This window comes from Lepidochelys olivacea (genome assembly GCF_965140295.1).
Source record: "Lepidochelys olivacea isolate rLepOli2 genome assembly, chromosome: 20".
NCBI lineage: Eukaryota > Metazoa > Chordata > Testudines > Cheloniidae > Lepidochelys > Lepidochelys olivacea.
Window position 1 is genome coordinate 12,299,201 of NC_140430.1, and position 14,871 is coordinate 12,314,071.

At 49.2% G+C, this 14,871-nt stretch overlaps 1 protein-coding gene across 1 annotated transcript in view; it reads right to left on the bottom strand.

Moving 5' to 3' along the window:
- Window positions 1–14,871, bottom strand: part of RAPGEF3 (Rap guanine nucleotide exchange factor 3) — an 86,446-nt gene that overhangs the window by 26,502 nt on the left and 45,073 nt on the right. The window contains exons 3-4 of the mRNA XM_084610801.1: window positions 536–589; window positions 71–177 (exon numbers count right to left, since the gene is read on the bottom strand). Coding sequence (XP_084466927.1) covers window positions 71–177; window positions 536–589 — 161 coding nt within the window. The remainder of the gene's footprint in view (window positions 1–70; window positions 178–535; window positions 590–14,871) is intronic.

Sequence of the window (14,871 nt, forward strand, 5' to 3'; positions counted from 1 at the left end):
CACAGGAGCTGCCCTGTGAGGCTCCCTCATTGGTATGTACTGCCATGGCCACAAAGCGGGGCCGTCCCACCTGTGGTGCCTGAGGTGGTACTTGTGATCACGGATGAGGCCAGGACGGGAGCTCACGAGGTGGCTGTACAGGAGTCTCCCTGCTCTCCAAATCTTCTCTGTAGGTGCCTGGGGGACGAACAAGCATCAGCAGTCAGGAAGCTGGGCACTTCCTCCCTAGCCCTGTATCAGCCTTTGGCATGGCTCGCTCCATGTTGGCTGTCCCATGCTAAGCGGGGTCACTCCTGCTCACAATTTGGACGGGAAACCGGCAAGATAAAACTACCCCCCAGCTCGTTCTCCCCTTCCTGCCCCCTGAGCTACCCAGCCAGCGTCCAGAGATGACATGGAATGCCCTGCACGTTGGAGGGGCACTCCCAGACCAACAGGCAGCAATGGCCTTTTAAGTTGCTTTCTTTGCTCAGGGGAGCAAACTGCCCTCCGGTGATGGGGGGTGGCTTCCCGAGGCAGGGACTACCCCACTCACCTGCGTAAGACTCTGCCCGCAGTCTGGGACTGATTCGCTGTCAGGGAGCGGCGTCTGGAAAACAACAGGACAGAGGCATTCCTCAGTTAGTGGCAAACAGGGGCCCCTCCACACCCACGCCCTCTGTTTGAGGCATGCAGTGGCAGGGGGAGCCCTTTTGCTAAAGAGGCCAGCGGGGTTTCAGCACAGCCTGCAGCCACTCACTGTGAAGGGCAGGGATCATGTGGTGACAGCAGAGCTCTCCCAGTCCTAGCCTGCGGGAGAGAGGGGCCTTTCCGGGATGACTCCTGGATTACATGGGGAGAGGCAGGCCTGCAAGCCCCCAGCCTGCAGAAGTCCAACTCAGATGTGAAGCAAGGATGCCCCATAGCAGTTGTTCACTGTTAAACATGCAGCTGCATGTGTGGTGGGTGCATTGGGCAGTTTTTTCAGTGTAAAATTCTGACTGGAGAGGAATGGACTGGAACGAGAGCAAAGCATGGGCAGCTGGATATGAGGCCCTTTTGAACCAGCCCATTGTTACTAGTATCAGATTAGTCAGCCAACCATCATTGCTCCTTTGCTTAATCATAGAATACTGGGGTTGGAAGGGACCTCAGGAGGTCATCTAGTCCAACCCCCTGCTCAAAGCAGGACCAATCCCCAATTTTTGCCCCAGATCCCAAATGGCCCCCTCAGGGATTGAACTCACAACCCTGGGTTTAGCAGGCCAATGCTCAAACCACTGAGCTATCCCTCCCCCAATGTGCTGCTACTGGTAACAGTTTTGTAAACAGCCCTTGTGGGGGTTTTCCCCACTTAAATACAAGTAATTGGTGGTAACAAGCCCATCCTCATCACACTGCCCAGCCAGCACCTGCTTCCTGGGCTACACACCCCATGGGCTGGAGCACTGGTGCACAGGATTGTTAGGTGATTTACCTGAGGAAAATCAGGACTAGAACTCATGACCTCCTGACCTCAAACACAGTCCACCTAGACCACCTAGTGTAGGAGCTGGCCCTCCGCATGATCACAGCTGTGACAGAGCCTCGCTCATTAGCCAGCGGTGGATTCCGTCTGTAGTCCCAACCAGGTCCCGGCTCTGCTCTCAGCTCAGGGAGCTGCCTGGGGACCTGCGAGCAGGGCTTAGCCAGACCCTGTATGTGAGGCCTGGCCGCAGGAGCGCTGGAACAATTTGTATAGTGGGGGGTGCTGTGAGTCAGTGAACCAAACTGTAAACCCTGCATCTGATGGACACTATTTCAAGCCAGTGGGTGCGGCAGCACCTCCAGCACCCCACACTACAAGAAGGATGTGGAAAAATTGGAAAGAGTCCAGCGGAGGGCAACAAAAATGATTAGGGGTCTGGAACACATGACTTATGAGGAGAGGCTGAGGGAACTGGGATTGTTTAGTCTGCGGAAGAGAAGAATGAGGAGGGATTTGATAGCTGCTTTTAACTACCTAAAAGGTGAATCCAAAGAGGATGGATCTAGACTGTTCTCAGTGGTAGCGGATGACAGGACAAGGAGTAATGGTCTCAAGTTGCAGTGGGGGAGGTTTAGGTTGGATATTAGGAAAAACTTTTTCACTAAGAGGGTGGTGAAACACTGGAATGCGTTACCTAGGGAGGTGGTGGAATCTCCTTCCTTAGATATTTTTAAGGTCAGGCTTGACAAAGCCTTGGCTGGGATGATTTAGTTGGGGATTGGTCCTGCTTTGAGCAGGGGGTTGGACTAGATGACCTCCTGAGGTCCCTTCCAACCCTGATATTCTATGATTCTATGATTCTAATTCCCACACCTATGGGTCTGGCAATAGGAAGAAAGTTCCTCCGGCCATGGTTAGAATTGGGTGGGTTTATTGCTGCTGCTGGCCAGTGTAGGGGCCCAACGGACCTCTGGGTCCAAGCCTAGCTTCCAGCTGGCTCACAAATGTCCCAGCTGTGCAGGGAGGGATCTGGCCAGGCTTATCGGCCTCCCATATATCTCTAGGAAGAAAAAGAAACAGCAGGAAGATCTGTGATAGGTCCCAGTGCTCAGAGCTCAGAACAATAGCTGGGGCAGTACATTGCCCCCTTGCAGCCAGGGTGCTGCAAACTGACACCAAGTCAAGGCTTTGATCAGGCAGGGCCGAACCAATTCTCTTGTGGTCCAGCTGCTCCGTCCCCCTAGTGTTGGCAGCCTCCAAACCTGCCAGAAAGGTAAACCGGGTTGCAATACACAGTACTGTTGGGGCCAAGGAATCTCAGCAGAGCCTGGCCTACCAGTTGCAAGCATTGCGGATCAGAGAGCTTCCTCCCACGGCTAAGAATGGAAAGGGCAGGCAATTCTCTGGAGATGAGGCCTCGAGGGAATACTCAGCATCTCTGTTTTCCAACCCCCTGGCCCTGCCCCAGCTCGTTCACCTCTGGAAGGATCCCAGCCGCACAAGCAGCAATTGAAGCAGAGCCTGGCACCAGCCCTCTTATCCTGAACAAGAGGCATGTGTACCTCGATCAAAGCCCTGCTGTTCCTCTCCCTAACCCTTTCTCCTCAAGTCCCCCACCTCCAACATATATTTATTTTTGCTGGGGTTCAGACTTGAGTGGTGCCTCCCCAACATTTGTGGTCTTTCACGCATGCTTTCCATGAGCATTTGAGCGTGCAGGCTTCTCTCACACTACTACATGCTGGATGCTGATGTCTCATAGACAGAAGGGACCATCATGATCGTCTAATCTGACCTCCTGCACATCGCAGGCCTCAAAACCTCACCCACTCACTCCTGGAAGAGACCCCTAACCTCTGGCTGAGTTACTGAAGTCCTCAAATCACAATTTAAAGACTTACAGTTAGAGAATCCACCATTTACTCTTGTTTAAACGTGCAAGTGACCCATACTCCATACTGCAGAGGAAGGCAAAAACAAAAAACCCCACAGGGTCTCTGCCAATCTCATTCACAGAAAGTACAGGGAAAATGCACATTTGATTTTAAAATTTGCAATTTGTAGAAGGTCAGTAAATTACATGAGACATCCAATCAGAAAGTAGAAACAACAGCATGTGACTTGTGTCCCTAGCCAATGGAGCGCCCATTTTCAACTGTCTATTTGGTTATGGTATTCCCATTACCTCCCTATGTCACATGGTATTGTTTCTGTTCCCTGACTGGCTGATTATGTAACCACAGTAACCAACACATTGGGTGTTGCAGACTGTGTATTTGTGCAATGTTTGTCTGCAGACCTGGAAATCGCTGAATAATCCTGAAGGATGAAATGCCCATGTGTACCATGGCACCTCTGCCTTGCCTACAACACCTGGCCTTGGGTTTAGCTGCTCAGCTTTCCCATAGCAGATGCTTTCCTCACAAATTCTTGTTCAGTGAAAAAAACACTTTTTCACTGAAAAATGTTTCAACAGCAAATGTCCAAGCAGCCCGGCCTCAAGTCGCATTTGGTTGGGGTGGGGCTCATGGAATTTAGCAGCTGGAAACCAGGAGAGGAGCCAGAACCCCATGGTCAGCCAGCTCCCTGCCAACTCCCAAGGCTCGACTCACCTCCACTAGCCACGGCATGAGACTCATCATCCGGCCCCATCTCCTGTGCAGGGCTGCAGAGCAGACTCATCACCGTGCAGGAGCTCCTGAGCACCATCAGAGCCACAGAGGGAGGGAAACCTCCAGCTATGCAGTAACTTTCCCACAGAGGGAATTCTCCTAATCCCAGGCAGTCATCTGGCTCTGCACCCACCCCAACTCCCTGCCCTGCAGCGTCCCTGCCCGCTGGTCTCAGTGAATTCCGTGGCTCTTTAAATTGTCTTGGCCCAAGATTCAGGAAACATTTGCTGAGTTATCGTCTATTTGTCACTGGAATGGACTAGAAAGTGTTGTTCCCCGTTGGTCAAAGCCAGCCAGAGACATAGCAGGACAAGATTGTAGGAAACAACCCTGCATAAGCAGGGGAATTCTTATCAGGTATATTGGTCTTATGGTGGTGCCTAGAGGGCCCAATGAAATCCATGCTCTGCTGTGCTGGGTGCTGTACGGACCCTGGGAGACATTGCCCCATCCTCATCCTGTGGTTCTGAGCACTGGTTTCGCTGGAAAGTGTCAGCATTTGAAGGGTTAATGCTTCACTGAAGTGCTGTGGAAGTGCAGCCTCCCTCCAGGCCTGTGTTTGCACTGCTCACAAGGGTTTGCTGAGGGACTTAGGACATCAATCAGATAAACAGTATCTGGGGAGCTGGAACCTACAGGAACCAACAGGGCAAGGGCCTTTGGGGGTAGTAGGATGACCCAAAGGGGCAGTGCTCAGCCACACCCAGGATGGCCCAGAGGGGCTGTGCCCAGTCAGACCCAGGCATAGAAGCCCCATGCTGCTGAAGGATAGTGTTCCCCATCTGTTTCCATGTGAATATATGGAGAGGAGGATCCCTTTGCTGGACAGTTTGTCCCCACTTGAGGGAATGGATAGGAAGGAATTGGCTCAGCATTCTTCTGCTGAGAGGAGGTCTCACAAATCCTCCCAGCTTTGCACAAGGTCACTCGCAAGGGTGCCCGTTTCCTCCAACCACCAGTGTGTTTACACAGCAAACATCACAAGTGTGCTGGCTGCCAGGACAGCAAGGAGTGCTGAGGGCCTGGTGTGCTCAGCTCATGGCAATGGAGACCCAGTGCACGGTGTCGCAGTCTGAGCTGGCCTCCTAGTGCCTACAGGGAGACAGGCCGGACAGGTACTGGGAATGAAGTGGGACCCAGATCTGCAGAGCCAACCCTGCCGTGCTTTTTATCAAAGAGCAAAACTAGCTGCACTGACGTGGTGTCGGGTGGGTGCCAGTGCCCTGGGGAAGAAAGCCAAGGTGCCACAAGGGCTTGGATGCTCCTCGGCACCCTAGAGCAAGTACATCACACCCTGTGTGGACTTGGAGAGGGTCCATGGCAGCCTCTCCCTCCAGAATACCAGGACTGCAGAAGGGACAGCAGCACCAGGACCCCAGCCCTGCAAGGCAGACACCACAGTGATGGGCAAGGGATAAAAAACACACACTATCGCAATAGTCTCTCCCCAGGCCTCCCCTCAGCCTGGTCCTGTCCAGCCATCCTGGGCAGCACGGGTGAAGGTCCCCAGTTCATGGAGTAAAGTCCAGAGTTTCACCCTAAACCAGACTGCAGACAAGGCCCGATCCCAGCATGCTGCTCTGACGTGGTTCCAGAGCGGTCTCAGGGCCACAAGGGCATCTCTAGACCCTGGCCTAGCAGGGAGGAACAAACACATCCCTCTGCAGAGTTGCATCTGTCAGTGCCAGCTGGGGATGGCAAGGCTCGAATCTATGGGACCAGCTCACTCTTTAGTGGCAGGAAACTCTCTGGGACAAATCCTGTTTGTGCCAATTTACACCAGCAAAGACTTTGTCCCTTGTACTTGGAGCCCTAGAGTGATTGCTGCTCCTCCCTGGCAGAGCCGGCAGAGCCTGTATTAACAGCACACAGTGCCGGCAGCAACTGGGCAAAGCAAAGGCAGCTGGATTAGCCAACCCCACTGCAGCATGAGTCTGTGGGAATATTCCTGGCCCCTGCACTAAGATTCCAGAGCACAGGTGACAATGGTCAGGGCCTGACTCTTGCCTGTTGGAGACAACATAGTGTCTTCTCCAGCTGGGCAGAGCAGGTGCAAACCACGGTAGGGCCTGAGCTGACACCTCCCTGCACAGGAATAAGAGGCACAAGTGCTGCAGGGCAGAGGAATGGACACAGTTCTTTGCAGCCACAGATCTCTGCAAACATTAACTCAGCATCCTCCTGTTAATGCCACTGGGTTAGTGCCTGGGGCTGCCTGCACAGATCCCTACCTGGTTAGTACACATTTACTATAAGGTTCAACCCAAACCTGGGGCTTGCAGCAGATCCATCCTTACAGCACAGCAAGTTCTGGGAGCTGCCCCCCCCCCCCCAAGCTAGTCCACTCTGAGCTGTCTGGTGCAGCTGTGACCCCGCTGCCCAATGCTACGGCTGTACAGAGTCTGCACAGGAACAGGCAAGCTCTATGGCTTCCCTCACTCTCATGAGCATTAGCTATGGGGTACATGCCAGCTCCTTCTCTTCTGCTTATCACAGGACCTGTCTGTCCAGCCCTCACTGTTGTGGTATCTGAGCACCTTGCAATCTTTAATGCATTTGGAGGCCAAGTTTAGCTTGCAAGATAAGAGATCAAAATCCAGGACCTTCATGATAGCATTCTCTAAAATGCTTCCAGTTGCACGCGCAGGGCCAGGAAGACAGGTAGAACTGCAGGGTCACAATGCATGGATGGGATGATGGCATTCAGAGGAGGGATTTTGGTTTATAAGGAACCTCTTGGGAATGGAGGAGCCTATATAGAACCAGATTGCTGGCATGGAAAATTAAAAAGGTCTCAGAGGAGTTTTTAAACTAAGGGCTGGGGGAAAGCTGACAGGTGTGCAGGCGTGGACATTAAAGGGGATACTCTATATCCTAGTAAAGAGGAGAGGATACATATAGTACAGGCAGAAATTGAAGAGAAACAGTCAAACAAAAAAGAGTCCCATCCAATTACATCACATGAGGGCAGACAATTAAATATTGACATATTTTATAAGTACTTGTATACAAATGCTGGAAGTCTAAATATAGTAGAACCTCAGAGTTACGAATACCTCGGGAACTGAGGTTGTCCATAACTCTGAAATGTTCGTAACTCTGAACAAAACATTATGGTTGTTCTTTCCAAAGTTTACAAATGAACATTGACGTAATACAGCTTTGAAACTTTACTATGCAGAAGAAAAATGCTGCTTTTAACCATCTTAATTTAAATGAAACAAGCACAGAAACGGTTTCCTTACCTTGTCAAATCTTTTTTTAAAGCCTTCCCATTGTTTTTAGTAGTTTATGTTTAACACAGTACTGTATTTCAATTTTAAGTTATTTCTCTTGCTTCTTTTTAGTGTTTGTTATCCATGAAAAGAAAACACAAAAGCCCATGGATTTAAATGTCCATTCAAATAGAATTGAAAAAACAAATGCTGCAGCAAAATGTACCAGCCCTAGTCTTTATAATGACAACAAAAAAAACCTATCCAAACTTAACTTTCCTGCGTAAGTACTACAGGATAAACAATGTAGACTTGAAAAAATCTTTAATGGTACTCTGCTTGAGATTGCTAACACTCTTTTTTGCTGCCAAGGTATGTAGCTCTTGAAGTATCATTAGGTTCATTGCTGTGGCGTCAGGCTGTTGTTCAAGCCATTGCAGACAGGTAGCGAAACACTCTTCTGCTTGCATGTATGGGATCTTCTTGGCGTTCTCCCCCTCCTTCTTGTCACTGTCTGGTTGTACTGTTTCTCATACCAATTCAATTATCTCATGGTCGCTGAGAATACGGGGTTCGTTCTCACGTTAATCTGCATTTAGCCATTCCTCCCGTTCTTCCATGGTGATATCCAAAAGCTGTCACTCTTCAGAAAAAAATAATTAATTGATTTATTTCCATCTGATCTCTGTTTTCCAAATTATCTCTCAGTGTTGTCAATACCCTGCCAAAGTGTATTCCATGAGCATCTCAAAGACTCCGAGCCAGTCTCACTCCAGGACTCAGCTCACATGTAGACAGCATGTTTTGTCAGCTGTTTACAAAAATCTGTAAGATTCAAATTGCATTGATCCCAGTCACACTTGCCATAAAAGGTTTTCCTTGTATCAACATTTCATGTTTTCCAGAATGCCTCAGTTCATTGGCTGAATGAGGCATGTGACAGTTGGTGGCAAAAACAAATATCAAATGCTTCCATCTTCTACCAATAGATTTTAAATGGTAGGGTTAAATGGAGCATTACCCATCAGTAGTACAGCTCGGACAGGTACAGATTTTGACATAAGGTAGTCTTTCACAAGTGGAACAAAGTGTTTAAAAAACCAGTCAGAGAAAAGACCTTTATCCATCCAAGCAGTGCACTGGCTGTAGTAATGGACAGGCAGAGCTGACCTAGTGATGTTTGCAAAGAAGCGAGGTAGAAGATTAGGGTTGGAAGAGACCTCAGGAGGTCATCTAGTCTAATCCCCTGCTCAAAGCAGGACCAACACCAACTAAATCATCCCAGCCAAGGCTTTGTCAAGCCAGGCCTTAAAAACCTCTAAGGATGGAGATTCCACCACCTTCCTAGGGAACCCATTCCAGTGCTTCACCACCCTCCTAGTGAAATAGTGGTTCCTAATATCCAACCTAGACCTCCCCCACTGCAACTTGAGACCATTGCTTCTTGTTCTGTCATCTGCCTCCACTGAGAACAGCCTAGTTCCATCCTCTTTGGAACCACCTTCAGACAATTGAAGGCTAGTATCCAATCCCCCCTCACTCTTCTGCAGACTAAATAACCCCAGTTCCCTCAGCCTCTCCTCGTAAGTCATGTGCCCCAGCCCCCTAAGCATTTTTGTTGCCCCTCCGCTGGACTCCCTCCAATTTGTCCACATCCCTTCTGTAGAGAGGGGTCCAAAACTGGACGCAATAATCCAGGTGTGGCCTCACCAGTGCCAAAAAGAGGGGAACAATCACTTCCCTCGATCTGCTGGCAATGCTCCTACTAATACAGCCCAATATGCCATTGGCCTTCTTGGCAACAAGGGCACACTGCTGACTCATATCCAGCTTCTCGTGCACTGTAATCCCCAGGTCCTTTTCTGCAGAACTGCTGCTTAGCTTAGCCAGCCAGGTTTCACGCTGTTGTGAACGAATGCCAATGGGAGATGGAAATCCCCACTTGCGTTAGCAGTAGCCATCAGCCTGACCACATCTTTACTGGATTTGAAATTCTTCGCCTGTTTTTCTGAACTGTCTGCCAGAGTCTTATTTGGAAGCAGGGGTCAGTACAGGCCTGTCTCGTTGCAGTTAAACTCTTGGTCCTGGGTAAGTCCGTGCTGTTCAATAAATGATTTGAAAGTGGCTTTAAATTCACCAGTGGCATTCGAGTCAGCTGTCAGGGATCTTCTTGCATCCTGTATTCCGTGCCAATTTTTGAACCAACAGAGTCACCCTGTGCTAGCTTTAAAATGGTCCTCACCTTTGTCTGGATACATTTTTCGGTAGACTAACCCTGCCTTTTCTGTAACCATCACACTGTTTATAGAAGTGCATTCTGATCTCCTTTGTGCAAGCCACAGATGCACTGCCTTATCAAAATCAGCAGCAGTAGCTTCATGTACAATACACCTGCTTCTTAGTGCTCTGCTGTCTTTGGCTTCTTTTGCAAATTGCTGTATTTTTTCTGGCTTTTCCAAATATCAGTGACAGTTGATTTCCCAATATCATATTCTCCCACTATGTTGCTGAGGCTAACACCATTGTCAAGTTTTTTTAATATTTCTAGCTTTGTGTCAATTGAAAGTGTGACACGTTTGCACTTCCTACTGCTTGCCAGGATGGGCCTCTGTCCTCCGCCATTTTTTGGACTGAGGAAATATGGCGAGTAGAATCCCCTCCCATGGTATTGCAGCGGGATGCCCTTTACCCCACCCTTGAGGAGCAGGGAGTTGGCTTCCTGCTGAAGAATGAACTGGTGAGAGGGATCCTCCAAAGAGGGTCAGGTAGGAGGATGATAAGGCAGGAAGGAAAGAAATTCTATGGAGTACCTGTAATGGATGATCTCTAGTACCCAATTGCCTATGGTGATCTTGGCCCAAGTGTGGACAAAGAGGGCAAGGCGGCTTCTGAAGATGACAGCTGGCAAGGTAGCTGGCATTGAAGGTGGCCCGTGGGTCTCGACCCCCGTGTCAAAAGTGACCCTGGGCCTGTGGCTGGAAGTGGGTTGAGGAGGTGGCTGGTACTGGAAAGCAGGGCCTCTGGGACCTCTGTCATTTCCAGGGGAGTTTCAGTGGCCATTGGTAGTAGGGCTGGCAGGCAGTAGGCTGCCTCTGGTGCTTCCTCCTGGGTGCTGGGTATAGATTCCTGGGGATCGCAGAGTGGAGTCCTTCAGGGAGTGCAGGGGCTCATCCACTGTGTCATCAAAAAGATTGTCTTCATTGAAAGGGAGGTGGTGCTTTGAATCTCCCTCAGGAAACTGGAAGACTGAAGCCATGAGTCCTGCGCATCACAAGCCTGGTGCCTATGGAATGAGATGCAGTATCAGCTGCGTCCACCATGGCCTGAAGGGCCACCTTCACCACCAATTTCCTCTCATCCACTGAGGCCTGGAACTGGGCATGGTCGTCTGCAGGGAGCTTGCCTGTAAACTCTGCCAGCCTACTGTACACGTTGAAGTCACACTTAGCTAACAGAGCATGACAGGTAGCTATGTGGAACTGTAGTTCTGTTGACAAGCAACTGGAGTGGCATCGACCTGCACTGCCCCTTATACCCTCAGTCAGGAGCACGAGGAGACATATTGCGCACGGGTGGGTCAACGGACACTGCTTGGAAAAACTTTTAGACTCAGGTGGATGGCATGCATGTGCACCCCTGTATGGAATACACATAGGTACCATCACTCGAAGAAGAAGGGATAGATAATAAAACAGAAAATGTCATAATGCCACGATATAAATATATGATACACTCACAGCTTGAATATAGCATGTAGTTCTGGTCTTCCCATCTCAAAAGAGACATATTAGAATTGGAAAAGTTACAGAGAAGAGCAACAAAAAATTATTATGGGTATGGAAGAGCTTCCATATGAAGAGTCATTAAAAAGACCAGGACTGTTCAGCTTGGAAACAGATGACCAAGGGGGGATATGATAGAGGTCTATAAAATCATGAATGGTGTGGAGAAAGTGAATAAGGAAGTGTTATTTACCCCTTCACATAACACGAGAACCAGGGGTCATCCTATGAAATTAACAGCCAGCAAGTTTAAAACTAACATAAGGAATTACTTCTTCACGTAACACCCAGTCATAGAATCACAGAATATCAGGGTTGGAAGAGACTACAGGAGGTCATGTAGTCCAACCCCCTGCTCAAAGCAGGACCAATCCCCAATTAAATCATCCCAGCCAGGGCTTTGTCAAGCCAGACCTTAAAAAATTCTAAGGAAGGGGATTCCACCACCTCCCTAGGTAACGCATTCCAGTGTTTCACCACCCTCCTAGTGAAAAAGTTTTTCCTAATATTCAACCTAAATCTCCCCCACTGCAACTTGAGACCATTACTCCTTGTTCTGTCATCAGCTACCACTGAGAACAGTCTAGAGCCATCCTCTTTGGAACCCCCTTTCAGGTAGTTGAAAGCAGCTATCAAATCCCCCCTCATTCTTCTCTTCTGTAGACTAAACATCCCCAGTTCCCTCAGCCTCTCCTCATAAGTCATGTGTTCCAGTCCCCTAATCATTTTTGTTGCCCTCCGCTGGACTCTTTCCAATTTTTCCACATCCTTCTTGTAGTGTGGGGTCCAAAACTGGACACAGTACTCCAGATGAGGCCTCACCAGTGTCGAATAGAGGGGAACGATCACGTCCCTCGATCTGCTGGCAATGCCCCTACTTATACATCCCAAAATGCCATTGGCCTTCTTGGCAACAAGGGCACACTGCTGACTCATATCCAGCTTCTCGTCCACTGTCACCCCTAGGTCCTTCTCTGCAGAACTGCTGCCGAGCCATTCGGTCCCTAGTCCGTAGTGGTGCATTGGATTCTTCTGTCCTAAGTGCAGGACTCTGCACTTGTCCTTGTTGAACCTCATCAGATTTCTTTTAGCCCAATCCTCAAATTTGTCTAGGTCCCTCTATATCCTATCCCTACCCTCCAGCGCATCTACCTCTCCTCCCAGTTTAGTGTCATCCGCAAACTTGCTGAGGGTGCAATCCATACCATCCTCCAGATCATTTATGAAGATACAGGACAAAACTAGCCCCAGGACCGAACCTTGGGGCACTCCACTAGATACCGGCTGCCAACTAGACATGGAGCCATTGATCACTACCCGTTGAGCCTGACAATATAGCCAGCTTTCTATCCACCTTATAGTCCATTCATCCAGCCCATACTTCTTTAACTTGCTGGCAAGAATACTGTGGGAGACAGTGTCAAAAGCTTTGCTAAAGTCAAGGAACAACACATCCACTGCTTTCCCCTCATCCACAAAGCCGGTTATCTCGTCATAGAAGGCAATTAGGTTAGTCAGCATGACTTGCCCTTGGTGAATCCATGCTGACTGTTCCTGATCACCTTCCCCTCCTCCAAGTGCTTCAGAATTGGTTCTTTGAGGACGTGCTCCATGATTTTTCCAGGGATTGAGGTGAGGCTGACTGGCCTGTAGTTCCCCAGATCCTCCTTCTTCCCCTTTTTAAAGATGGGCACTACATTAGCCTTTTTCCAGTCATCCGGGACCTCCATGGGGTGCTGTTCTGGGATGGAGGTCTGCTGGGAAGAGATCATAGAATCATAGAATCATAGAATATCAGGGTTGGAAGGGACCCCAGAAGGTCATCTAGTCCAACCCCCTGCTCAAAGCAGGACCAATTCCCAGTTAAATCATCCCAGCCAGGGCTTTGTCAAGCCTGACCTTAAAAACCTCTAAGGAAGGAGATTCTACCACCTCCCTAGGTAATGCATTCCAGTGTTTCACCACCCTCTTAGTGAAAAAGTTTTTCCTAATATCCAATCTAAACCTCCCCCACTGCAACTTGAGACCATTACTCCTCGTTCTGTCATCTGCTACCATTGAGAACAGTCTAGAGCCATCCTCTTTGGAACCCCCTTTCAGGTAGTTGAAAGCAGCTATCAAATCCCCCCTCATTCTTCTCTTCTGCAGGCTAAACAATCCCAGCTCCCTCAGCCTCTCCTCATAAGTCATGTGTTCCAGTCCATTTTTGTTGCCCTTCGCTGGACTCTCTCCAATTTATCCACATCCTTCTTGAAGTGTGGGGCCCAAAACTGGACACAGTACTCCAGATGAGGCCTCACCAATGTCGAATAGAGGGGAACGATCACGTCCCTCTATCTGCTCGCTATGCCCCTACTTATACATCCCAAAATGCCATTGGCCTTCTTGGCAACAAGGGCACACTGCTGACTCATATCCAGCTTCTCGTCCACTGTCACCCCTAGGTCCTTTTCCGCAGAACTGCTGCCTAGCCATTCGGTCCCTAGTCTGTAGCTGTGCATTGGGTTCTTCCGTCCTAAGTGCAGGACCCTGCACTTATCCTTATTCAACCTCATCAGATTCCTTTTGGCCCAATCTTCCAATTGGTCTAGGTCCTTCTGTATCCTATCCCTCCCCTCCAGCGTATCTACCACTCCTCCCAGTTTAGTATCATCCGCAAATTTGCTGAGAGTGCAATCCACACCATCCTCCAGATCATTTATGAAGATATTGAATAAAACCGGCCCCAGGACTGACCCTTGGGGCACTCCACTTGATACCGGCTGCCAACTAGACATGGAGCCATTGATCACTACCCGTTGAGCCCGACAATCTAGCCAGCTTTCTACCCACCTTATAGTGCATTCATCCAGCCCATACTTTCTTAACTTGCTGACAAGAATACTATGGGAGACCGTGTCAAAAGCTTTGCTAAAGTCAAGAAACAATACATCCACTGCTTTCCCTTCATCCACAGAACCAGTAATCTCATCGTAAAAGGTGATTAGATTAGTCAGGCATGACCTTCCCTTGGTGAATCCATGCTGGCTGTTCCTCATCACTTTCCTCTCATGCAAGTGCTTCAGGATTGATTCTTTGAGGACCTGCTCCATGATTTTTCCAGGGTCTGAGGTGAGGCTGACTGGCCTGTAGTTCCCAGGATCTTCCTTCTTCCCTTTTTTAAAGATTGGCACTACATTAGCCTTTTTCCAGTCATCCGGGACTTCCCCGGTTCGCCACGAGTTTTCAAAGATAATGGCCAGTGGCTCTGCAATCACAGCATCACAGATGTGGTTCACCTGACCAAGAAGGGGAAGAGCATCTTCACACACTGACTCACCAACCCAGTGAGGAGGGCTTTGTTTTAGGTTCAAAGGGGACAAGTGACAAAAGCCCACAGGTAATCATTAAAAAAGGCAACCTTAACAAAGGGCTATATGATGGGGCTCTATGCATTTCTGTCAGGTCAGAACTGAAAACCTGCTACCGCTATGACCATAAGAGGTACAACCTGTACTGGTCAATGCCAAGTGCTGGGCAGCAGTTAATTAACCCAGAAACCTCAGGAAGCGCCAACAGCTTTGGGCCGATGAGCACCTGACAAGGGTAGTGGAACCCTTGATGGAGGAAATGCCATTAAAAGGCGGATGAGGAAATTCACTCAGTGTTTTTTGCCAACGACATCCACACATGACAGATTGAGCCCTTCAGCTGCAGCTGATAACCGATCTAGGAGTGGAGCCCCGAAAGGCAGGCAGATGGGAGATCGCCTCTGC